The sequence below is a fragment of the Ranitomeya imitator genome, chromosome 3 (genome assembly GCF_032444005.1).
Source record: "Ranitomeya imitator isolate aRanImi1 chromosome 3, aRanImi1.pri, whole genome shotgun sequence".
Classification (NCBI taxonomy): Eukaryota; Metazoa; Chordata; class Amphibia; order Anura; family Dendrobatidae; genus Ranitomeya; species Ranitomeya imitator.
In genome coordinates, this window is record NC_091284.1 from 742,714,208 (window position 1) to 742,740,736 (window position 26,529).

The 26,529-nt window shown below is 43.3% G+C and overlaps 1 protein-coding gene across 2 annotated transcripts in view; it reads right to left on the bottom strand.

Annotated features, from left to right (window-relative positions):
• Nucleotides 1-26,529, bottom strand: part of ATP7B (ATPase copper transporting beta) — a 173,488-nt gene that overhangs the window by 106,861 nt on the left and 40,098 nt on the right. Inside the window, exon 2 of one of the 2 annotated variants that reach the window (XM_069758888.1) lies at nucleotides 22,493-22,617. In XM_069758888.1, coding sequence (XP_069614989.1) covers nucleotides 22,493-22,612 — 120 coding nt within the window. In that variant the 5' untranslated portion in view covers nucleotides 22,613-22,617. Of the gene's footprint in view, nucleotides 1-6,066; nucleotides 6,414-22,492; nucleotides 22,618-26,529 lie in introns of those variants that run through there. The other variant, XM_069758887.1, reaches the window with a different exon arrangement.

Consider the following 26,529-nt stretch of genomic DNA (forward strand, 5'->3'; position numbering starts at 1 on the left):
GCGTGCTAATTCCTTGTTCGTGAAGGGATCAAAGTGTCTCTTCGGTGTGCAGAAAGTTTCATTTTTGGGGTTCATCTTTTCCCCTTCTACTATCGAGATGGATCCGGTTAAGGTTCAGGCCATCCAGGATTGGACTCAGCCGACATCTCTAAAAAGTCTGCAGAAATTCCTGGGCTTTGCTAATTTTTATCGTCGCTTCATCTGTAATTTTTCTAGCATTGCCAGACCATTGACCGATTTGACCAAGAAGGGTGCTGATTTGGTTAATTGGTCTTCTGCTGCCGTGGAAGCTTTTCAGGAGTTGAAGCGTCGTTTTTGCTGTGCCCCTGTGTTGTGTCAACCTGATGTTTCTCTTTCGTTCCAGGTCGAGGTTGATGCTTCTGAGATTGGTGCAGGGGCGGTTTTGTCACAGAGAGGTTCTGGTTGCTCAGTGTTCAAACCATGTGCTTTCTTTTCCAGGAAATTTTCTGCTGCTGAGCGTAATTATGATGTGGGCAACCGAGAGTTGCTGGCCATGAAGTGGGCATTCGAGGAGTGGCGTCATTGGCTTGAGGGTGCTAAGCATCGCGTGGTGGTATTGATTGATCATAAGAACTTGACTTATCTCGAGTCTGCCAAGCGCTTGAATCCTAGACAGGCCCGTTGGTCGTTATTTTTTGCTCGTTTTGATTTTGTGATTTCATACCTTCCGGGCTCTAAAAATGTGAAGGCGGATGCTCTGTCTAGGAGTTTTGTGCCCGACTCTCCGGGGTTATCTGAGCCGGCGAGTATCCTCAAGGAAGGAGTCATTGTGTCTGCCATCTCCCCTGATTTGCGGAGAGTGTTGCAGAAATTTCAGGCTAATAAACCTGATCGTTGTCCGGCCGAGAAACTGTTCGTCCCTGATAGGTGGACTAGTAAAGTTATCTCTGAACTTCATTGTTCGGTGCTGGCCGGTCATCCAGGAATCTTTGGTACCAGGGAGTTGGTTGCTAGATCCTTCTGGTGGCCATCTCTGTCACGGGATGTGCGTGCTTTTGTGCAGTCCTGTGGAATTTGTGCTAGGGCTAAGCCCTGCTGTTCACGTGCCAGTGGGTTGCTTTTGCCCTTGCCGGTCCCGAAGAGGCCTTGGACACATATTTCGATGGATTTCATTTCTGACCTTCCCGTTTCTCAAAAAATGTCGGTCATTTGGGTGGTCTGTGATCGCTTTTCTAAAATGGTCCATCTGGTGCCCTTGGTTAAATTGCCTTCCTCCTCTGATTTGGTTCCTTTGTTCTTCCAGCATGTGGTTCGTTTACATGGCATTCCTGAGAATATTGTTTCTGACAGAGGTTCCCAGTTTGTCTCGAGGTTCTGGCGAGCCTTTTGTGGTAGGATGGGCATTGACCTATCTTTCTCCTCGGCCTTCCATCCTCAGACTAATGGCCAGACCGAACGAGCCAATCAGACCTTGGAAACATATCTGAGATGTTTTGTTTCCGCTGACCAGGATGATTGGGTGTCATTTTTGCCGTTGGCTGAGTTCGCCCTTAATAATCGGGCCAGCTCGGCTACCTTGGTCTCTCCATTTTTCTGCAATTCTGGGTTCCATCCTCGTTTCTCTTCAGGACAGGTTGAGTCTTCGGACTGTCCTGGTGTGGATTCTGTGGTGGACAGGTTGCAGCAGATCTGGACTCAGGTAGTGGACAATTTGACCTTGTCCCAGGAGAAGGCTCAGCTTTTCGCTAATCGCAGACGCCGTGTGGGACCCCGACTTCGTGTTGGGGATTTGGTTTGGTTATCTTCTCGTCATATTCCTATGAAGGTTTCCTCTCCTAAATTTAAACCTCGTTTTATTGGTCCGTATAGGATTTCTGAGATTCTCAATCCGGTGTCTTTTCGTCTGACCCTCCCAGACTCCTTTTCCATACATAATGTATTCCATAGGTCGTTGTTGAGGAGATACATGGCACCTATGGTTCCATCTGTGGAGCCTCCTGCCCCTGTTTTGGTGGAGGGGGAATTGGAGTATATTGTGGAGAAGATTTTGGATTCTCGTGTCTCTAGACGGAAACTCCAGTATCTGGTCAAATGGAAGGGTTATGCTCAGGAAGATAATTCCTGGGTTTCTGCCTCTGATGTCCATGCCCCAGATCTTGTTCGTGCCTTTCATGTGGCTCATCCTGGTCGGCCTGGGGGTTCTGGTGAGGGTTCGGTGACCCCTCCTCAAGGGGGGGTACTGTTGTGAATTCTGTGGCTGAGTTCACTTCTGTGGTCACAAGTGGTATTGCAGTCTCTGGGCTTCCTCCCTCAGGTGTTTTGGTGAGCTCGTTGGCTGCCTTGCTATTTAGCTCCACCTGAGTCTGTCTTCCTTGCTCCTTGTCAATGTTCCAGTGTTGGATCTGAGTTACTGCATCTTTCCTTGGGCCTGCTGCTCTGCTAGATAAGTGCTTCTAGTTTGTTTTCTGTTTTTTTCTGTCCAGCTTGCTATTGTCTTTTGCTGGAAGCTCTGAGAAGCAGAGGGGTGCACCGCCGTGCTGTTAGTTCGGCACGGTGGGTCTTTTTGCCCCTTTGCGTGGTTTTCGTTTTAGGGTTTTTTGTAGACTGCATAGTTCTCTTTGCTATCCTCGCTCTGTCTAGAATATCGGGCCTCACTTTGCTGAATCTATTTCATTCCTACGTTTGTCTTTTCATCTTGCTAACAGTCATTATATGTGGGGGGCTGCCTATTCCTTTGGGGTATTTCTCTGAGGTAAGGCAGGCTTGTATTTCTATCTTCAGGCTAGTCAGCTCCTCAGGCAGTGTCGAGTTGCATAGGTAGTTGTTAGGCGCAATCCACTGCTGCTTATAGTTGTGTGAGGATAGATCAGGTACTGCAGTCTACAGAGATTCCACGTCTCAGAGCTCGTCCTATTGTTTTTGGTTATTGCCAGATCTCTGTATGTGCGCTGATTACTGCACGCTGTGTTGCCTGATTGCCAGCCATAACAGCTCCCCGCCAGAGGCCGCAGCAAACAGGGGGAGCCCACCTTAGATGTAACTATACATCTAAGGTGGGAAAGGGGTTGAGATCATTGAGGCTGGTGGACATTTGTTTATGCACAACTCTCTTAAGGTTCTGCAACAGCATATCAATTGGGCTGAGGTCTGAACATTCACCTGGCTATTGCACTACCTTGATTTTTTTCTTTCACTGTAAGCCATTCTGATTGTTACAACTCTGTTACTTGGGGCTCCTTCCCGGTCCCTAATGCTAGGGTTGGCCTAGCTATCCCTACTCCCCTGATTACTTCTAAAGGTTTAGACACTGGGAACATGAACCTGCCTGTACTCCTGAATAAGCCCTCTGACACCCTCCCTCACCCAGAGAAGTGAAGAGGAATAGTGTATGAATATACACAAACAAGGAAGGATGTTCAGGGATAAAAGGAAAAATACCAATCATACAAATATGTGCTTACAGACAACAGCGGAAGCCACCGGAGAGAAAAGGAATGTAAACCAAATAGGAGCGGAAGACCATTTGCAAACTGCCAAAAAGTCCAAGCAACACAGAACAATACTCCAAACACCTCTACCAACAAGAGACTCCTCCACACCAGGCAGTGCAAGACTAAAGCCCCCGTCACACATAGCAAGATCGCTAGCGAGATCGCTGCTGAGTCACAAGTTTTGTGACGCAACAGCGACCTCAGTAGCGATCTCGCTATGTGTGACACGTAGCAGCGACCAGGCCCCTGCTGTGAGATCGCTGGTCGTGTCGGAATGGCCTGGACCTTTTTTTGATCGTTGAGGTCCCGCTGGGTAGCACACATCGCTGTGTTTGACACCTTACCAACGACCTCATGACAGGACGTCTCTCATTGAGGTCTGTTAATCGTCATGAAATAGCTGCCATGTGACATCGTTGTACAGGTCGCTGCATCGCTGCTGCGTCGTTGGGGAGATCTCACAGTTTGACATCTCACCAGCGACCACTTAGCGACGCAGCAACGATCCCTGACAGGTCGTATCGTTGTCGGGATCGCTTTAGCGTCGCTAAGTGTGACGGGGCCTTAACACTGGCAATCCAGATTGCTAGAGGCAAGTATATAGGAGGGGAGTGGCCGCTGCACAGCTGAGATCATCCAAGCAGGTAGGCTTCAGAGACTCTAAGCTGAACATTTTAACCCCTGCACTGCTAACGGAAACCTGCACCATTTAATACGAAGGAGACATGCTTCTAATCAGTGCAGGAATAAGTGAAATCAGAGACTGCAGTCCTCTAGCCCCTCTCTGTCACGGTAACCCTATGACACTTACTGATGTAGATTTGTTGGTGTGCCTGGGATCATTGTCCTCTTGCGTGACCCAGTTTTGGCTAAGCTTTTGGATAGATGGCCTCAGAGTTGACTCTAGAATACATTGGTACACAGAGGAGTTCATGGTCAACTCAACTGCAAAGTGCCAAAGTCCTGTAGCTGCAAAATAAGCGGAAATCATCACCCCTCCACCAATGTGCGTGACAATTGTTACGAGGGATTTGTGCTGATATGTTGCATTCGGTTTTCATCAAATGTAGTACAAGGCATTATGGCCAAACATCTCAACTTTGGTCTCATCTGTCAAAGGATAGTGTTCCAGAAGTCTTCTAGTTTGCCCAGAAGCAACTTTGCAAACTTTGTCTATGCTGCCATGTTCTTCAAGGAAATAAGAGAGTCTTTCTCCTGGCAATCCTTCCAACAACATGCTTATTCAGTCTTTTTGTAATTCTTTTCACAAGAGCATTATGGGTGATAGTCTGGTCAGTGAGGCTGACTGGCAAAGGGTGATAGGGAAGCAGCATCAAAATAAGGGAGGTCCAGAACATAAACAGAAGTGTCAAACAGGTGGATAATCAGAAAAAAGGAAAATATCAGACACGCAAGCATCTATTCTCAGGACAAAATAAGACAAACCTGTGGACCAGGTAAAGGGAACAAGAATTCAGGAACTTTTATATCCAGCAGCTCCAACCCAAGGTTACCCACATAAAACCAAAAACAGAAGTTAACCCTCGAGCTACCAGCCAAGAGGACACCACATGTCCTGGGAAATGGGACATGATCACCACGTAAATGCTCCATATTACTGGTCACAAATGGACGACACTGTCCAGTGACAAAAGCAGAAATAGAGGTGATGGGTACTAACCAAGATGTCACAATTGTACAGTCATGAAGTTGAACATTTAACAAGCCAACTGAGGCCTTTGGAGCCGGATCTCTAGCTCTTTTGCAATTTCCTTCAGCATCGCAAGGACTGAACTTGGTGTAAATTTGCTGGGACATCCACTTCTGGAAAGACAGTTGACTGCTTTGAATGTTTTACATTTGTGAATACGCTTTTTCACTGTATAACGATGGATTCCAAACGGTTTAGAAATGGCCTTATAGCCATAGATTGATGAGCAGCAACAATTGCTTCACTAAGATCAATGTTGATACCTTTCCTCCTTGGCATTGTGCTACCAAATGCATGAAAGCTGCAGAACAGCAAACTGACAAGACTTCTGCAGTTATAGAAGTGGTCACATTTGCTGATGAACTATAAATCAATGTCATTTGATAAGCAGCACATGGCTGCTACTTATTCTCTTAATCCATATGAGAGCAGTAAGGGTGTACTTACAGTTTCGATATTCTACTTTTTATTTATTTAAGCCAAAGCCAAAATGTAGGACACTCTGTAATTTGTCGTGTGCTCTTGACCTGAGGTTGTATTTACGTAATTTTTTTTTACCTTTTATCGACAAGATGCGGGGGGGTTTCTAAGTCAAAGTTCGAAGAGGGCATACTTCTAATGTCATGAGAAAAACAAGCTATGTTACATATGATAAAAAAAGAAACCTATATCCAACATTCAGAAAAGAAAAGTTGTACAATGTTTTATGAATGTTTTTCTTACAATATACCGTATTAGTTTATTATTATTTTTTTTTTAGAAATTAGTTTGGATTAATAAATTTGTTTCACGAGTTGAGTTTTTAGCACTTGCCAAAGTCTTTAAAACTAGCATAAATTTTGTGGGTTTAGGACAATTCAATAAGCAAAATGCATGTAACGTCAGATAGCTAATCCTACTGACCTCTTCCTTGGGGTTTCCAGGATCTCCGGTCATTATTCCCGATTGATCCCTTTTCTTGCAATCTTCTGGAGAGTTAGGATTTGCATGCTGAATAATATCATGAGACTTCCTATGGTCGGTCAGAGCTAGATTATCCATACTTTTAACCCTTTCTTCCATGTCATTGATGTTAAAAATGTGTTTTGCCAAAATCATTTTAAGAATAATTTTAAAAAGGGAAGTGAAATTAATACAAAACTGTGGATGAGACATCCAAAATATAATCCATGTAAAAGGGATGCAGCAACGAGCAGAATCCTGGCTCTGTCCACATTCGTATCAATCACGTCTCTTCCTAGGAATTAACGATCTTGTTCCTCTGAGATATTAGACTGATCTCTGTCTCCGCACACAGCCGAGCGTGGTGTATAAGAGGGCCGTCCTTCTCATACATATCACACAGCAGCTGGACGGCGCACACAATGTGGCTCTGCATTTCACTCTCCACCCCTGTGCAACATCTCTGCTCTCATTTTTTAATATTGGGCTCCGTTACTCTATCTGGGTGAATGTACTAGTGTCATAATACATTAACCCTATAAGGACTCATTTTTCACATTCTCTTTTTCCCCCCTTTTTTTGTTCAAGAGACATAACTTTTTTATTTTTCGGTCGACAACCATATGAAGGCTTGTTGATATGAAGGACGAGTTGTAGTTTTGGAAATGTCACTGTTTACGAAAGCCTTGAAATCAGTGATAATATTTCAACTGGAAAAAAAACATTACTTGGGCGAATAAAAAAATATCCTTTTTTAAAAGCGTATAGTTTTAAAAGCTGATGAAGACGGAAGTATCACTCATGCGCTGCTGATGGCGAATGGTCTTTGAAAAAAAAAAAAAATTATTAAACAAGTCAACGCATTTCGAGGTCACACAGGACCTCTTCATCAGGACAAAACCTCATCTCTACATCCATGGTCGTTTCCTTGACCGGTAGCAGCAGCTGCTATATGCCCCTTGTGTTGCCATTCACCAGTCTAACAAGGTGAGTGTATCTCCCCTTTTTCCGACACCCCATTGTCACCAGATAAGACCCTATTGTGCTTTTTTCTTTCCCAGTTTCTCTCTTCCGTTAGTTTTAGCTGCACTCCAGAACAATGGGAGCAGCTACTGTCAGATATTGATACAAATGATAAATGGGAAAGCTTTACATCTACGCCACGTTCCAAATTATTGTGCAAATTGGAGTTAAAGGGGTATTCCCATCGTCAAGATCCTATCTCAATATGTAGTAGTATGAATAATAATAATATTTGCAAATAACTAATTAAAAATGTAGTACAGTTCTTCTGATTCGCTATGTTGCTTACCCCATGTGACGGGCATTGCAGTAGCTTAGGTATCCATGGCTATGGCCACTAAGTAACTGTCACTATATGAGTGGTCATAACATGGATACCTAAGGTACTGCAATGCCCTGCACATGTGGTAAGCTACATAGCGAATCAGAAGAACTATACTACATTTCTAATTGGAGGTATTTGCAAGCATTATTACACCCACTACATATTGGGATAGAATCTTAGAGACAGGAATACCCCTTTAATGGTTATAAAGATGTACTTTTTTTGTTTTTCCAATAAACTCATGGATGGCAGTGTGTCTCAGGGCTCTTTGGATCACTGAAATCAATCTCTAACACATGTGATATGTTTGTCAGATGAGCCCAATTAACAGTAAACAACTTAAGAAGGACATTCCACATTATTAAGCAGGCCATAGGTTTCAAGCAATTTTGTTAAGGAAAAAGGATCTCACTGCTGCCGAAAAACACCAAATTGTGCAATGCCTTGGACAAAGTATGAAAACAGTAAATATTTCACAAAACTTAAGTGTGATCATTGTACTGTAAAGAGATTTGTGGCTGATACAGAGCACAGGTATTTTAAGCAGCTGGTGCCTCTAGCGTCCCACAAACATCAAAGTGTAGAATCCTTCAGAAGCTTGCAGTTGTGCATAAGCCTACTATTCGGCCACCACTAAACAGTGCTCATGGAGTGGCCACTAGGGTTGAGCGACTTTTACTTTTTTAGGGTCGAGTCGGGTTTCGCGAAACCCGACTATCTCAAAAGTCGAGTCGAGTGAAATCGGCCGATTATCTCGAAAAGTCGGGGATCGACCGAAACACGAAACCCAATGCAAGTCAATGGGGAAGCATAGTCGGCAGTGAGTGGGGGCCAGGAAAACACCTACAGTACCCATTTTAATGGCAAAACATCCATTCTTGTTACTGAAGCTTGTCAATCTTAATTTACCTTAATTTACCTTAATTTACCTTAATTTAAAATCGCTCCTGTCAAACCAATCTAATCAGTTTTTATGAAGAGGTAAGCTATAGGCTGGACCACGGTGAGTCATTGGACGTGGTATATCTTGATTTTTCCAAAGCGTTTGATACCGTGCCGCACAAGAGGTTGGTACACAAAATGAGAATGCTTGGTCTGGGGGAAAATGTGTGTAAATGGGTTAGTAACTTGCTTAGTAATAGAAAGCAGAGGGTGGTTATAAATGGTATAGTCTTCAACTGGGTCGCTGTGACCAGTGGGGTACCGCAGGGGTCGGTATTGGGACCTGTTCTCTTCAACATATTCATTAATGATCTGGTAGAAGGTTTACACAGTAAAATATCGATATTTGCAGATGATACAAAACTATGTAAAGCAGTTAATACAAGAGAAGATAGTATTCTGCTACAGATGGATCTGGATAAGTTGGAAACTTGGGCTGAAAGGTGGCAGATGAGGTTTAACAATGATAAATGTAAGGTTATACACATGGGAAGAAGGAATCAATATCACCATTACACACTGAACGGGAAACCACTGGGTAAATCTGACAGGGAGAAGGACTTGGGGATCCTAGTTAATGATAAACTTACCTGGAGCAGCCAGTGCCAGGCAGCAGCTGCCAAGGCAAACAGGATCATGGGGTGCATTAAAAGAGGTCTGGATACACATGATGAGAGCATTATACTGCCTCTGTACAAATCCCTAGTTAGACCGCACATGGAGTACTGTGTCCAGTTTTGGGCATCGGTGCTCAGGAAGGATATAATGGAACTAGAGAGAGTACAAAGGAGGGCAACTGTTATGGACCTGGTGGTTAGGAGCACCTGGCACGACCTGATAGTTAAACTCACACAGGACAAGCTCTGGGATGTGGGAGCTCTGCTGACCGCAACCCCTAATCCTATCACAACAACTAGAAATAGCCGTGGAGCATTCCTGACACTCCCTAGACGCCTCTTTACAGCCTAAAAGCTAGCTAGCCCTAGAGATAGAAAATAAAGCCTACCTTGCCTCAGAGAAATTCCCCAAAGGAAAAAGGCAGCCCCCCACATATATTGACTGTGAGTAAAGATGAAAGTCACAAACGCAGAAATGAAACAGGTTTCAGCAAAGGGAGGCCAGACTTACTAAACAGACAGAGGATAGGAAAGGTATCTTTGCGGTCAGCACAAAAAACTACAAAAGACCACACAGAGTGTGCAAAAAGACCTCCGCACCGACTAACGGTGCGGAGATGCCACTCTGCATCCCAGAGCTTCCAGCTAGCAAGGCAAAATCATGATATCCAGCTGGACAAGGAAACAATGAACAAATAATAACTAGCAGGAACTTAGCTTCTGCTGGAGTAGACAGGTCACCAGAAAGATCCAAGAGCGAACTGAACCAATGCAGGAACATTGACAGCTGGCATGGAGTAACGATCTGAGTGGAGTTAAATAGAGCAGCCAACCAAAGGATAAACCACGTCACCTGTGTAAGGAACCTCAGAAGCAGCAGCTCCACTCACAGCCACCAGAGGGAGTCCATGGACAGAACTCGCCGAAGTACCATTCACGACCACAGGAGGGAGTTCGACAACAGAATTCACAACAGGCAACAAAATTAATAAAGGGGATGGGAGATCTACAATACCCAGATAGATTAGCGAAATTAGGATTATTTAGTCTAGAAAAAGATGACTGAGGGGCGATCTAATAACCATGTATAAGTATATAAGGGGATGATACAAATATCTCGCTGAGGATCTGTTTATACCAAGGAAGGTGACGGGCACAAGGGGGCATTCTTTGCGTCTGGAGGAGAGAAGGTTTTTCCACCAACATAGAAGAGGATTTTTTACTGTTAGGGCAGTGAGAATCTGGAATTCCTTGCCTGAGGAGGTGGTGATGGTGAACTCAGTCGAGGGGTTCAAGAGAGGCCTGGATGTCTTCCCGGAGCAGAACAATATTGTATCATACAATTATTAGGTTCTGTAGAAGGACGTAGATCTGGGGATTTATTATGATGGAATATAGGCTGAACTGGATGGACAAATGTCTTTTTTCGGCCTTACTAACTATGTTACTATGTTACCTTATAATAGTTAGGCATTGGAAATTGGGGGTCATTTGGCTAAAGTTGTGGGGGGTAGGGCTGGTTCAAGTATTTAGTTGGCCCAGGAAATGTGGACCACGTCACGGCAGTGGAGCAGGGAGAGGTAAGTATTTCAACTTTGCAAGTGCTGTGATCCTGAGCAAGCAAGGGGGGCCCACTCGTTGGCATTGGCACTGACACAGGGCCCCACAAAGTACGGCGGTGTGTTTGAACGGCGGGGGCGCCTCCCACCGGCAGCGACACTTTTGCGTACTATGAGGGGCCCTGTGCCAGTGACGTCGCCAACGAGTATTCCCCCCCCACACCTGATGAAGGAACCTGCACTTTCATCTGCACCTTCCTCTTTGTCCCCGTGTAAGGTGGTATGGTATGCGCGAAGGGGAACCTGACTTTCAGCAGGGTCACATTCTGGCTGTGTAGCGTGCACGGGGAATGTAGCGTTCTGGGTCAATGTACCAGCAGACTCATCTATCACTGGCTGGGCAATGGGCAGGATGAGGAGGAAACACAGATATAGGCCCAAATAATAAAGTGGGCTAAATGCAGTTCAAAATTGGTAACAGGACTAACCAGGCGGCATTGCTTTGTTCAGTTGAGTACAACTGTAATGAGAGGCTGACACAGTGAGTAGGCCCAAATCAGTAAGTAGGCTAAATGCAGTTCAAAATTGGTAACAGAAGTAAACAGGCGGCACTGGTTTATTCAGAAGAGGAGAACAGCAAGGAGCAGCAGACACCGTTAGTAGGGCCAACAAAACAAGTAGGCCAAATGCAGTGTTATATTAAAAACAATTTAACGAGAGCCTGAAGATTGACGCTCAGGAAATGCAACCAGGAGAACACCTTGGAGCGACAGACACCGTTTCTAGAACCCAACCAAACTAGTAGCCCCACTGCAGTTGTTCAATTAAAAAACTCTTTAACGAGAGCCTCAAGAGCTCCTCAAGGAGCAGTCAGGGATTAGGTTCCTCCACTCCCCCCTTGGGCTCCCCCTCCCTCTTCCCATTGTTGTGCACTTAGCTTCTTCCTCACCCAGCCTGACAACAGGCCCATGTGTGACAAAATGATTGCCTCCCCCAACAAAAAAAAAACAAATTCACTGGGGTTTATCACACCTTTGTAAAAGGAAGTTCAAATTCCCTGGCCACACCCAAGCCTGATTACTACCACATCTGCTCTCAATCAATAAATCATTTAAATAGGGAAGTAGACCAAATAGGGAAGTAGACATGATGCCGCAATCCACAGAAATTCTGGAACTAAAGAGAAACAAAATAATTGAGGTCTATCAGTCTTTAAAAGGTTATAAAGCCATTTTTCAAGTTTTAGGACTCCAGCGAATCACAATGAGAGCAATTATCCACAAATGGTGAAATCATGGAACAGTGGTGAACCTTCCCAGTATCGGACGGCCAAAATTGCCCCAAGAGCGCAGCGACGACTCATCCAAGAGGTGGGGGCTTTTGTGACAACAACATCCAAAGAGCTGCAGGCCTCACTTGCCTCAGTTAAGGTCAGTGTTTATGACTCCACCATAAAAAAAAAAAGAGATTGGGCAAAAATGGCCAGCTAGGCAGAGTTCCAAGACAAAACTACTCCTGAGCAATAAGAACATCAAAGCTCGTCTCAGTTTTGCCAGAAAACATCTTGATGATCCCCAAGACTTTTGGGAAAATACTCTGGACTGAAGAGACAAAAGTTCAATTTTTTGGAAGACGTATGTCCCATTACATCTGGCGTAGAAGTAACACAGCATTTCAGAAAAAGAAAATCATGCCAACAGTAATATATGGTGGTGGAAGTAGTGTGATGGTCTGGGGCTGTTTTGCTGCTTCAGAACCTGGAAGACTTGCTGTGGTAAATGGAACCATGAATTCTGTTGCCTACTAGTGATGAGCGAGTGTGCTCGTTACTCGAGTTTTCCGAGCATACTCGGGTGTTCTCTGAGTATCTTGGGCATGCTCGTAGATTATGTTTGTGTTCCCCGCAGCTGCATGATTTGCGGCTGTTAGGCAACCTGAACACATGCAGGGATTGCCTGTTTTTAGGGAATCTCCACATGTATTCAGGCTGTCTAGCAACTGCAAATCATGCAGCTGCAGGGACTCAACATAATCTACAAGCACACCCTAGATACTCGGAGAACACCCGAGCATGCTCGGAAAACTCGAGTAACGAGCACAATCGCTCATCACTACTGTCTACCAAAAAATCCTGAAGAAGGCGAATGTCCTGCCATCTGATCGTGGCCTCAAGCTGAAGCACACTTGGGTTATGCCGCAGGACAATGATCCAAAACACACCGGCAAGTCCACTTCTGAATGGATTAAGAAAAACAAAATGAAGACTGGAGTGGCCTAATGAAAGTCTTGACCTTAATCCAACTGAGATACTGTGGCATGACCTTAAAAAGGCGGTTCCTGCTCGGAAACCCTCCTATTTGGCTGAATTACAACAATTCTGCAAAGATGAGTGGGTCAAAATTCTGCCAGCGCATTGTAAAAGACTCGCTACCAGTTATGACAATGCTTGATTGTAGTTGTTGCTGTTAAGGGTGGCTCAATCAGTTATAATCAGGTGCATCTTATAAAGCAAAAAATACGGTAATAAGACACACCCTAAAATTTGGTGAAAAAAAATAATTTTTTTATGTTAAATGGGGGTCTGTCTTATAATGCCAGTTGTTGTGAATTTTGTGGCAGAGCTCCCTCCTGTGGTCACAAGTGGTACTTCGGCTGATTCTCTCTGTGAGCTTCCGTTGGTGGAGGAAAGTGGTACTGCGGCTTCTGAGTTTCCTTCCTCAGGTGATGTGGTGAAGTCTTTAGGTGCTGCTCTATTTAACTCCACCTAGTGCTTTAATCCTGGCCTCCAGTCAATGTTCTAGTATTGGACCTGTTTCATACTGGATCGTTCCTGTGGGCTGCTGCTCTGCATAGCTAAGTTCCGCTTTGCTATTTTGTTTGCTGTTTTTTTCTTTCCAGCTTGTCTATTTGTTTTTTCCTGCTTGCTGGAAGCTCTGGGACGCAGAGGGTGTACCTCCGTGCCGTTAGTTCGGTACGGAGGGTCTTTTTGCCCCCTTTGCGTGGTTTTTGTAGGGTTTTGTGTTGACCGCAAAGTTACCTTTCCTATCCTCGCTCTGTTCAGAAAGTCGGGCCTCACTTTGCTAAATCTATTTCATCTCTACGTTTGTCTTTTCATCTTAACTCACAATCATTATATGTGGTGGGCTGCCTTTTCCTTTGGGGTATTTCTCTGAGGCAAGGTAGGCTTATTTTCTATCTTCAGGCTAGCTAGTTTCTCAGGCTGTGCCGAGTTGCATAGGGAGCGTTAGGCGCAATCCACGGCTGCCTCTAGTGTGGTTGGAGAGGATTAGGGATTGCGGTCAGCAGAGTTCCCACGTCTCAGAGCTCGTTCTATGTTTTTGGGTTATTGTCAGGTCACTGTATGTGCTCTGACCTCTATGTCCATTGTGGTACTGAATTATCTTATCATAACAGCCAGTGTCCGTCTTACATATATACATGTCCCTCATCCTGGTATCTATATAACCACCATCCTGGCATATAGCCCCCTGTGCTGCTGGCACACGGCCCCCTTGTGCTGGCACATTGCCCCCCTGCGCTGCTGGCACATTGCCCCCCTGCGCTGCTGGCACACTTGCAAATTGCCCCCTGTGCTACTGGCCTCCTTCACTCTGTGCTACTGGCACACTGCCCCCCATCCCATCCTGGATATGGCCCCCCTGGTCACTATTTGCCCCCCTGCTGGCACACACATGGCCCCCTCTCTCTATATGCCCCCTGCTGGCACGCACATGATAAAATAAACACTGAACTCACCTTCTGATGATGGCTCCGTGCTCCCAGGTCCTCGGTTGCGCTTCCTGTTTAACAGGCATCGGATCATGTGACCTAGGCACACAGTGATGACATCACAGTGCTGTGCTGATCACATGATCGGATGTCGGCACAGACACAGGATGAGCCACGGGAGAACTGGGAGCACAGAGCCATCATCAGGTGAGTTAAGTGTTTGTTATTTTATCATGTGCGTGCCAGCAGGGGGGCATATAGTGACTGGGGAAACCATGTGTGTGCCTGCAGGGGGGCATGTAGAGTGACCGGGGAGGGGGGGGGATATCGTGCAGGCACATATAATATGCGCCACTCCCCTGTTAACCAACTTGGCGCGGCTTCGGCGGGTGCAGAGAATGTTGCATGAGTCTAATGAGCGGGAGCACGTGACCTCCCGCTGTCTACATCCTGCAGCCAGCCCACTCCAGCCCCCTACTAACACCACTCCAGGGTCGCCCCCCCCCCCTACAGTACAGCACACAGATTTGGATTATAAAACGTACCCCCCACTTTTCCCCAAATTTGGGGGAACAAAAGTGTGTCTTAGAATACGAAAAATACGGTAGGTTTAGGGGACAATCACTTTTTCACACAGGACCCTGTAGGTTTAGATTTCTTTTTCCCTTAATAATAAAGACCTTTATTTAAAAACTGCATTTTGTGTTATATTGGTCTAATTTGTAAATTTGTTTGGTGATCTGAAACATTTAAATGTGACAAACATGTACAAGAATAGGAAATCAGGAAGGGGGCAAACACTTTGTACTAGCATTGATGACAACGATTATACCCCAAATGATTTACATCTATGGTTAGAAAGACCACTAATGACAAAAAAGAACATTTAGAATATATAAATCTGAGTGGTTCAGCTGTATCCTTTAACCCCTTACTGACATTGGACGTAATGGTAAGAAAAAACTAAGCGACAAATTTAATTAGTGTGCAAACTGTAACAAAGATATGGACCGTATACAGACTTTAATTTTTTTGCAAAATCATTAACTTGAATGGACAAGTTTTGTCTGCAAACCAGACCAAACTCCATTATGTGCTTTGTGCTGTTTTTTGCGGACCATTAGTCTGACAAAAAATAAGATAGTTTGTAATGTGTCTGTGTGCTACAACTTTTAACAGATAGTACACATACATGATAACTGCACTTGTGAATGCGGCAGTTGGCACAGGAAGGAACTGCAAAAGGATTCAACACGGAAGACTACGTTAGATGCTACCAGAGTTTTATGGTTCTGGGAACTGGAGAGGTTGAATTGATTTTTATGGCATTTTCCATAATAAACTTTCATGAAAATGCCACTATTGTAATGAGAAATGGCTGTGGAACAAATAAGTACAATAGGGTATTATCCAGACAAAAAACAAAATCCAGCTCACCATACCGACATTCCCAAGAGCTCGGAGCACGGAACCGCTGTGTCAGGGCGTAGACGAACAGGAAAGAGAAGGAGATCCAGCTCAACGAAATAGTGAAAAATCCATAGTTTATTTCACTTAAAATATAGTGAAAGGACAAAACATCAGCATACAAAAAAATATTTTAAAACCAAGGTCAACGCGTTTCCGGTGACTAAGCACCCTTAATCATGATACCTGGTACAAGACATGTCTATACTTTTATACTAGTATCCGGTTATCGCTCCGGTGCTGCAATTGGTGGAATTGTCTAATCAAGCAAAAATAGACACACATTATAATGGAAGCAAGACAAGCTTGATAGAAGCACAAAAACAAATGTTTAAGTTAAACAAAAAAGCAGAGAAAACAGAAATAGCATAAGATACAAAAACTATATACAAAATGAAAAATGAAATAACATTACCATAATCATTGAATAAATCCAAAAATATAATGGTAAAATAATATGTACAGTGTCATATGTTGTGAACCCACATAACAATATAAAGCTTGAGTTGCTAGATATTATTTGTAAACCCTCGGAATACTAATAAAATGTCCTAGTACCTTTATACATAGCGGGTTCACAAACAACTATGAAAACAGCCAAAATAGGTTGGAGCAAGTAGGTAAAAGCACAGCTGCAGACGCCGTGACAATGTAACAGCAGTCGGCAAACAGGGGGAAACAAAAGGGCAGATTGATAACTATTAGCCTCACAAAAGAGTCGATAATTATGCGGGAAATATAAACTACAAATTTAGCCAAAATAGGTTGGAGCAAGTAGGTAAAAGCACAGCTGCAGACGCCGTAACAATGTAACAGCGGCCGGCAAACAGGAGGGAACGGAAGGGAAAATAGATAGCTATTAGCCTCACAAAAAAGTTATTGATTATGCAGAAAGTATAAACTACAAATTTGGTTACTAGATGTTAGAAAAACAACATCCTTATTTGTGAACCCTCAGAATACTAATAAAATTCCTTAATATCTTTGAAAGTAGCGGGCTCACAAGCAGCTATGGATGAAAAAGCAAAACAATCTATGGCAGAAATCTCTCAAACAGAGAGCTGAAATAGCCAAAGTAGGTTGGAGCAAAATGGGTAGAAGCACAGCTGAAGACGCCGTGACAGTGTAACAGCGGCCTGCAAACAAGGGAAAAAAAAAAAAAGGAAAAAAAAAAAAGGGGCGAGTAGATAGCTATTAGCCTCAAAAAAGTCATTTATTATACGGGAAATATAAACTACAAATTTAATTATTAGATGTCAGAATAGTAACTTCATTGTTTGTGAACCCTCAGAAAACTAATAAAAGAGCATGAGATCTTTCCTTTTATTTAGACCATGTGGAATTCTTGTACCAAGTTTAAAGATCCACCATGATTCCCTGTTTCTCAGGGTCACCTCAATGTCTCCTCCTCTAAATGGTTTATGAATTTTTTCTATCGCATAAATTTTAAGTGACTCAAGGTTAGAGTGATGATAATTAATAAAATGTTGTGAAACTTGTGAGGTGTTCCTATTAGCACTAATATTTTCAACATCATAAATATGTTCACGAATACGTGTTTTTAAAGACCGTATGGTACTCCCCACGTATTTAAGATGACATGCCATGCACTCCATGATGTATACCACATTTTTGGTGTTACAGTTCATGAAAGTCTTGATGGGATAATCATTTTGATTACTGGCATCAGTGAAATTATGGCATTTACCCGAAAATTTGCAAGTTTTACATGCCATCGCACCACATTTAAAAAAGCCTTTCGTGCTGAGCCAATGAGAGGGTTGCGCAGAGTGGGCATGAAGAGAACTCGGAGATAAGCTCGAGCCTAAAGAGGGGGCTCTTCTGGACACAATTCTGTATCCATTACTCAAAATTTGAGCTATATCAGCATCCTCCTTCAGAATAGTCAGATTATTAGTCAATATTTTCCTGATTGTATTAAATTGATTACTGTACTGGAAGACCACAGTGATTGGATTTTGAGGAGATAAACTTTGATTTTGTTTACTATGGAAACGAGGTCGTCGAGCGACAATTTTTTCTGCTCTTTTTAGATGCCAGTCACTGTAGCCTCTCTGCACAAGTCTGTCCTTTATACCCTCGATCTCTTGGGAGTAATCTTCCAGTGTGCTACAATTACGTTTTGCTCTTACCATCTCCCCTATAGGAATACTTTTGATAGTATGTTTGGGATGGTGACTGTTAGCACGCAATATTGTATTCCCTGCTGTAATTTTCCGGAAAGTAGAAGTAACAATTGGGGTATTAGGTATCCCCTTTAGTTTTAAATCTAGAAACTCTATACACGTGTGGTCTTGGCGTGAAATAAATTTAAGATTGAATGGATTGTGATTGAGATAGTTTGTTAAATCATGTACGGTAGATACATCAGAACTCCAGATAAATATCAGGTCATCAATGTACCTACCGTACCAACGTATACAGTCTTTAAATGGATTCTCATCATTATATATGTAAGATTCTTCCCACCAACTCATAACCAGATTGGCAATGGAAGGTGAGTATTTGGCACCCATTGAGACACCACTGGTTTGCATGAAATATATTTGGTTAAAGCAAAAGAAGTTTGTAGTCATGAGAAAAGAAGTGACCTCTATGACATAAGACTGTAAATCTACGGAAAAATCACTGTACTTTTGCATGTGAAATTTAAGAGCAAATATAGCCACTTCATGTGGTATAGAAGTATATAACGAGGTGACATCTGAAGTGATCCAAGAAAAATTAGACTGCCATATAAACCCCTCCATGAAATTCAGGACATCGGCACTATCCCTAAGGTGCCCAGGTGTTCTCTGGACGAGAGGCTGGAGGAGCAGATCTAACCACTCTCCCAGCCTCTCACCCAGAGACCCAATACCCGACACAATCGGCCTCATGGGAGGTGGGTACAAGTTTTTATGGGTCTTAGGCAAGGCATACAGAATTGGAGTTACTGGGTTAGCCACCCTGAGATAGTCATTTTCTTTTTTGTTGAAAAAACCCATACTGAACCCTTCATCTATAAGATTGAAAATTTTATTCTGTATTAGTGCAGTGGGGTTAGTGGACAAGCGCTTATACACAGTAGGATCTGTAAGCATATCATTGACCCAGGTGATGTAATTAGCCTTATCCATCACAACAACTGACCCACCCTTGTCAGAATTTTTTATGACAAGGTCATCATTATTTTGTAGTTCCTGTAATGCCTTCTGTAGCCTAGGTTTGAGATTACTACTGTGCAAGCGTTTATTCCGCACACTTTCAGAAAGGCTCCTCAACTGAGACTCTATCACATTTTGGAATCTGTCCATGGCAGGTTTACGTGCCTGAACAGGATAATAATTAGGATTAGGCACTTTAATTATATTTTTAGGAATAAATGAATCTGCATTAGCCTCTAAACTTTCATCCTGTAAATCTGATAGACACATGAGTGACAGTTGATCTGAAAAATCGAGAGACCTGAAATCATTACTTTGGGGGTTGATGTTACATTTTTTCTCTGTTGTATCATCCTTAAAATGCAATTTGAGAGCAATATTTCTCATAAATCTATTCACATCACAAATTGTGGAAAAAAGATCAAAATTGCAGCTTGGTACAAAATTAAGACCATGTGATAAGAGTTCTAATTGGTCATCTGTAAGGGAAAAGGAAGACATGTTAACAACATTAAAATGTCCTAACGTTGACGTCTGAGATGATATCTCGGAGGATTTCTGTTTACTTCGATGTTTCCTTCCTTTTCTTCGATAGACCTTCTTCTGTTGATAAATGGGGGTTTGCTTTTCTTGAAATAGGAGTTTTTTGCACTCTGTGCAGGTTCAGAATCTGAGTCTTCTGTGACTCCAGTTGAAGTGTCCAGATCAGACGAACTAAAGGTGACCTGTCTCCGCATACGATTTCTGTAGGTGCGGTTTCTGTGGGGTTTTAAAATAGATTTATACGGTTGATTCGTTTTATCCCACCTCCCCCACTCATAAACCTGATCATTGGCATAGTCATAAAGGTCCCGATCCAGCTTGCGTTTCTTCATATCCATGATGGTTTCTTCTGCTTTGGAAATTTTAGAGTTGCTGGTGTTAATGAACTCGTCAAATTGTGCCGATGTCATTTTATCCTTTGCCTCCTTGGTCATAGTTTCAATATCTTGTTGCAGTTTTCTAACATCTAGTAACCAAATTTGTAGTTTATACTTTCTGCATAATCAATAACTTTTTTGTGAGGCTAATAGCTATCTATTTTCCCTTCCGTTCCCTCCTGTTTGCCGGCCGCTGTTACATTGTTACGGCGTCTTCAGCTGTGTTTTTACCTATTTGCTCCTACCTATTTCGGCTGTTTCAACTCCGTGTTTGGGAGATCTCTGCCATTGATTGTTTTGTTTTTCCATCCATGGTTGTCTGTGAGCTTGCTACTTTCAAAGGTATCAGGGAATTTTATTAGTATTCCGAGGGTTTGCAAACAATGAAGTCGCTTTTTTGACATCTAGTTACTAAATTTGTAGTTTATATTTCCCGCATAATTATCGACTCTTTTGTGAGGCTAATAGTTATCAATCTGCCCTTTTGTTTCCCCCTGTTTGCCGACTGCTGTTACATTGTCACGGCGTCTGCAGCTGTGCTTTTACCTACTTGCTCCAACCTATTTTGGCTGTTTTCATAGTCGTTTGTGAACCCGCTATGTATAAAGGTACTAGGGCATTTTATTAGTATTCCGAGGGTTTACAAATAATATCTAGCAACTCAAGCTTTATATTGTTATGTGGGTTCACAACATATGACACTGTACATATTATTTTACCATTATATTTTTGGATTTATTCAATGATTATGGTAATGTTATTTCATTTTTCATTTTGTATATAGTTTTTGTATCTTATGCTATTTCTGTTTTCTCTGCTTTTTTGTTTAACTTAAACATTTGTTTTTGTGCTTCTATCAAGCTTGTCTTGCTTCCATTATCATGTGTGTCTATTTTTGCTTGATTAGACAATTCCACCAATTGCAGCACCGGAGCGATAACCGGATACTAGTATAAAAGTATAGACATGTCTTGTACCAGGTATCATGATTAAGGGTGCTTAGTCACCGGAAACGCGTTGACCTTGGTTTTAAAATATTTTTTTGTATGCTGATGTTTTGTCCTTTCACTATATTTTACGTGAAATAAACTATGGATTTTTCACTATTTCGTTGAGCTGGATCTCCTTCTCTTTCCTATTATCCAGACAGCAGCATTGCAAGTAAAACAGTACTGCTGACACTTTAGATTTTTAGTTTCAACTTGTTTTTATTTTTCAAAGAAAAACCAAGAAAAATACACAACAATATCCCGCGCAGGGGAATATACATAAGTATAATCAAATTCTAAATTAACCTTGGGAACATTTAGACAATACATTTATACACGCAGACAAAGACAAGTGGTTGAAAAAGACAAGGGGGAGGGGGGGTAAGAGATCCATTACTGTATCAGAGCATCATCAATAGTCGGGTATAAAGGGCGAGTCCAAGATGGTCAATCAAGCACTAAGTTGGTCTCATAGTGATAATGATAAAACTTGGTCGAGATTACTGCTAGAGTTCCTTTCGATCCACGGCCTCCATATTTGATAGTAAAGCTCCCATGCGTCATCTCTTGTAGCTTGTATTCGTTCAAATAGCATGATGGTGTTCATTTTGTCAATTACCGAGGAAAAAGATAGGGTAGTTGTTTTCCATTTTGTTGCAATGTGTAGCTTAGTGGCGAGGAACAGCTGGTTGACTAGATTATGGAGTTTGTTGGAGAAACCCGGGTGTTTGGCCCCCAACAGGAACACCGTTGCATCTAACTGAATCGTCCCACCATAAAGCTCCTCTACAATAGTTTTAATCTTTAACCAAAGAGTGGAAACAACCGGACAATCCCACCACGTGTGCTTCAAGTCGCCCAGGGCTCCACACCCCCTGAAACACCGATCCGACATATTTGGGTAGATGGCATGTAATTTGCTCGGGACCAAATATGTCCTATGTAGGAGCTTGATGGATGTTTCAACTAAAGAGGTTTGGAGACTACCCTTGGAGAGAGAGCAGCAGCATTTTTGCCACTCTAATGGGGACATTATCTTATTAAAGTCTCTTTCCCATTGAATCATATATTTGAGTTTTACTTCCTCTGATATTGCATTTAGGGTTGAGTAAATCAAAGAGATAGCTCCCTTGCCCAATGGGTCATATAAACACATTTGCTCATAACCTGATGGGCGGTGAGTGACACCATGACCTAAAATTTGTTCAGCAAAATGAAAGATTTGGATGATATGTAAAATTTCAGAGTTTGGTGGGGAGTGCTTTTGGATAAACTCTTGTTTGGTGAGTAGGATGTTAAAATATGTGATTCTTCAGAATTTGTTTTAGTCTTTGCCTGATGAAGAGACCTGTGTAGTCCCAAAAGCTTGCAATTTGTTACCATCTTTTCAGTTAGCCATTAAAAGGTATCAACCACTGAGGACTCTCAATTCTAAATATTTTTAGATTTTGGCAGGAATGGTCGACCATCTGAAACTACTTCTAAACCTTTTGGGTCTCGTGTATACTGATGTAATCTATCACTACATAATATCCTGCTCTATTAGTAGAAAATGAGATAGTAAAACATGAATGTTAGTATATGGACTAGTAGAATGAAAGGGAAAAATTATGATTAGCGATATCTGTGTTTTCTCATTTTTTTCTTACCTTGCTGGGACAATGGTGAGATATACTGGATTGATGTACATTTTCATTTCCAATATTATCAAGTAATCGCACTTCTTCCTCCTCATCCTCCTCTTTCAGAAAGGTCTTTCGAGACATCATCTTTCCTGTAAGACAAGATACTGTAATCACCATCATCTCCTAGGACTAGTATTTGAGCACTACAAAAACTGTGCAATTATTATCACTGGGTTCTCCATGTAACCCACAGATGTCAGATCCTCGGGAGGTGGAGCCGCATATTCATTACTGTAATGAGCGGTAACGGTGACCGCTCAGTTCAGGAAGAATATGCCGCGCCGGGAGAAGCAGGGACTGCACCGCACCAGGAGCAGGTAAGTATACGGGGAGGGGAGCGCAGCCTCTGGCTGTGACGCTCAGGTCAGAGGGCGCGGTGACGTTGTCAGTGCGCGCCCTCTGCTGAACGTCAGTGCTGAGGACGGAGCCGCACCCGAACGAGGAGCAGGTAAAAGTGCCGGGGTCCTGAGCGACGGAGAGGTGAGTATATGATTTTTTATAGCAGCCACAGCATATGGGGCAAGTGACTGTATGGAGCATCTGTATGGGGCCATAATGATTGTGCAGCACTATAAGGGGCAAGTGTCTGTATGGATCATCTTATGGGGCCATAACGATTGTGCAGCACTATATGGGGCAAGTGTCTGTATGGAGCATCTTATGGGGGCATAACAATTGTGCAGCACTATAATGGGGCAAGTGACTGTATGGATCATCTTATGGGGCCATAACGATTGTGCAGCACTATAAGGGGCAAGTGTCTGTATGGAGCATCTTATGGGGGCATAACAATTGTGCAGCACTATAATGGGGCAAGTGACTGTATGGAGTATCTTATGGGGCCATAACGATTGTGCAGCACTATAAGGGGCAGTGACTGTATGGAGCATCTTATGGGGCCATAACGTTTGTGCAGCACTATAAGGGGCAAGTGTCTGTATGGAGTATCTTATGGGGCCATAACGATTGTGCAGCACTATAAGGGGCAGTGACTGTATGGATCATCTTATGGGGCCATAACGATTGTGCAGCACTATAATGGGGCATGTGACAGTATGGATCATCTGATGGGGCCATAACGTTTGTGCAGCACTATATGGGGCAAGTGTCTGTATGGAGCATCTTATGGGGCCATAACGATTGTGCAGCACTATATGGGGCAAGTGACTGTATGGATCATCTTATGGGGCCATAACGTTTGTGCAGCACTATATGGGGCAAGTGTCTGTATGGAGCATCTTATGGGGGCATAACAATTGTGCAGCACTATAATGGGGCAAGTGACTGTATGGATCATCTTATGGGGCCATAACGTTCGTGCAGCACTATATGGGGCAAGTGTCTGTATGGAGCATCTTATGGGGCCATAACGATTGTGCAGCACTATAATGGGGCAAGTGACTGTATGGATCATCTTATGGGGCCATAACGATTGTGCAGCACTACAAGGGGCCGGGACTGTATGGATCATCTTATGGGGCCATAACGATTGTGCAGCACTATAAGGGGCAGTGACTGTATGGATCATCTTATGGGGCCATAACGATTGTGCAGCACTATAAGGGGCAAGTGTCTGTATGGAGCATCTTATGGGGCCCTTATTACCCTTTATGCAGGATTATATGGAGCATATTTTAATATGGAGCATTTAATGGGGCCCATCAAACTTTATGGAGCATTATATGGGGCTCCTGATTCAATATGGATATTCAAAAACACTTAACCTACTGATGTCTCAATTAATTTTACTTTTATTGGTATCTATTTTTACTTTTGACATTTACCAGTAGCTGCTGCATTTTCCACCCTAGGCTTATACTCGAGTCATTAAGTTTTCACAGTTTTTTGTGGCAAAATTAGGGGGTGGGCTTATACTCGAGTATATACGGTAACTTTTGAAGCTTTCTTCCCCCTGTTCTTTCTGGCCATCTGGACGAAGAGGTTTGAGCCCACTCTCCAGCTCTATGTGAGCTTTAAGCATTGTAGAACTGTCCTTTTCACATCCAAGGAGTGGAGAGAGAGTTCTTTCTCATTGCTGTAATTTTGGCAGAAAGCAAGTAACATGATTTCTGTGGAAGTCAATAACCACTTTGGGAAGAAAAGCCAAATCCAATTTTATGATGATACAGTCCTCCTGAATTTTTAAATATGGGTCTCTTATGGAAAGGGCCTGGATCTCGCCTATATGCCTCGCCAAAGTTATTGCTACTAGGAAAACTGCTTTAAGCGACACAGACCTTAGGTCTGCCTGGTCTAGTGGCTTGTATGGACTTTTGCATAGTTCGTTTAGAACTAGGTTGAGATCCCAGGGGGGCACCGAGCTACGTATTGTGGGTCGAATACGCTGAGTAGCTTTAATGAATATTACTACCCAGGGATAATTGGCCAGTGGATAGTCAAAGAATGAACCCAGGACTGAAATCTGTACCTTCAACGTACTATGCCTCAGACCCCTATCAAAGCCAGCCTGAAGGAAATCTAGAATCTGAGGAATATCTAGGCCCCGAGTGATGGAGACTGGAACTGCACTTTGTGAACAGAATTTCTTGCAGACCTTTAGATACACTGCTCAAAAAAAAAATAAAGGGAACACTCAAATAACACATCCTAGATCTGAATGAATGAAATATTCTCATTGAATACTTTGTTCTGTACAAAGTTTAATGTGCTCACAACAAAATCACACAAAAATCATCAATGGAAATCAAATTTATTAACCAATGGAGGCTTGGATTTGGAACGAAACTCAAAATCAAAGTGGAAAATCAAATTACAGGCTGATCCAACTTCAGTGGAAATGCCTCAAAACAAGGAAATGATGCTCAGTAGTGTGTGCCTGGCCTACATGTGCTGAGGGATCTCCTCCCAGACCTGGACTAAAGCATCTGCCAACTCCTGGACAGTGTGGTGCAACGTGATGTTGGTGGATGGAGCGAGACATGATATCCCAGATGTGTTCAATCGGATTCAGGTCTGGGGAATGGGCGGGCCAGTCCATAGCTTCAATGCCTTCATCTTGCAGGAACTGCTGACACACTCCAGCCACATGAGGTCTGGCATTGTCCTGCATTAGGAGGAACCCAGGGCCAACCGCACCAGCATATGGTCTTACAAGGTGTCTGAGGATCTCCTCTCTGTATCTACTGGCAGTCAGGCTACCTCTGGCGAGCACATGGAGGGCTGTGCGGCCCTCCAAAGAAATGCCACCCCACACCATTACTGACCCACTGCCAAACCGGTCATGCTGAAGGATGTTGCAGGCAGCAGATCGCTCTCCATGGATCTCCAGACTCTGTCACGTCTGTCACATATGCTCAGTGTGAACCTGCTTTCATCTGTGAAGAGCACAGGGCGCCATTGGCGAATTTGCCAATACAGGTGTTCTGTGGCAAATGCCAAGTGTCCTGCACGATGACATTTGTGGATGTCGGGCACTCAGACCATCCTCATGGAGTCGGTTTCTAACCGCTTGTGCAGACATGCACATTTATGGCCTGCTGGAGGTCATTTTGCAGGGTTCTGGCAGTGTTTCTCCTTGCACAAAGGAGGAGGTAGCGGTCCTGCTGCTGGGTTGTTGCCCTCCTACGGCCCCCTCCACATCTCCAGGTGTACTGGCCTGTCTACTGGTAGCGCCTTCAGCCTCTGGACACTACGCTGACAGACAAAGCAAACCTTGCCACAGCTCGCATTGATGTGGCATCCTGGATGAGCTGCACTACCTGAGCCAATTGTGTGAGCTGTAGAGTCTGTCTCATGTTACCACAAGTGTGAAAACACAACCAACATTCAAAAGTGACCAAAACATAAGCCAGAAAGCATTGGTACTGAGATGTGGTCTGTGGTCCCTACCTGCAGAACCACTCCTATATAGGGGGTGTCTTGACAATTGCAAATAATTTCCATCTGTTGTCGATTCCATTTGCACAACAGCATGTGAAATTTTCAAACAGTGTTGCTTCCTAAGTTGACAGTTTGATTTCACAGAAGTTTGATTTACTTGG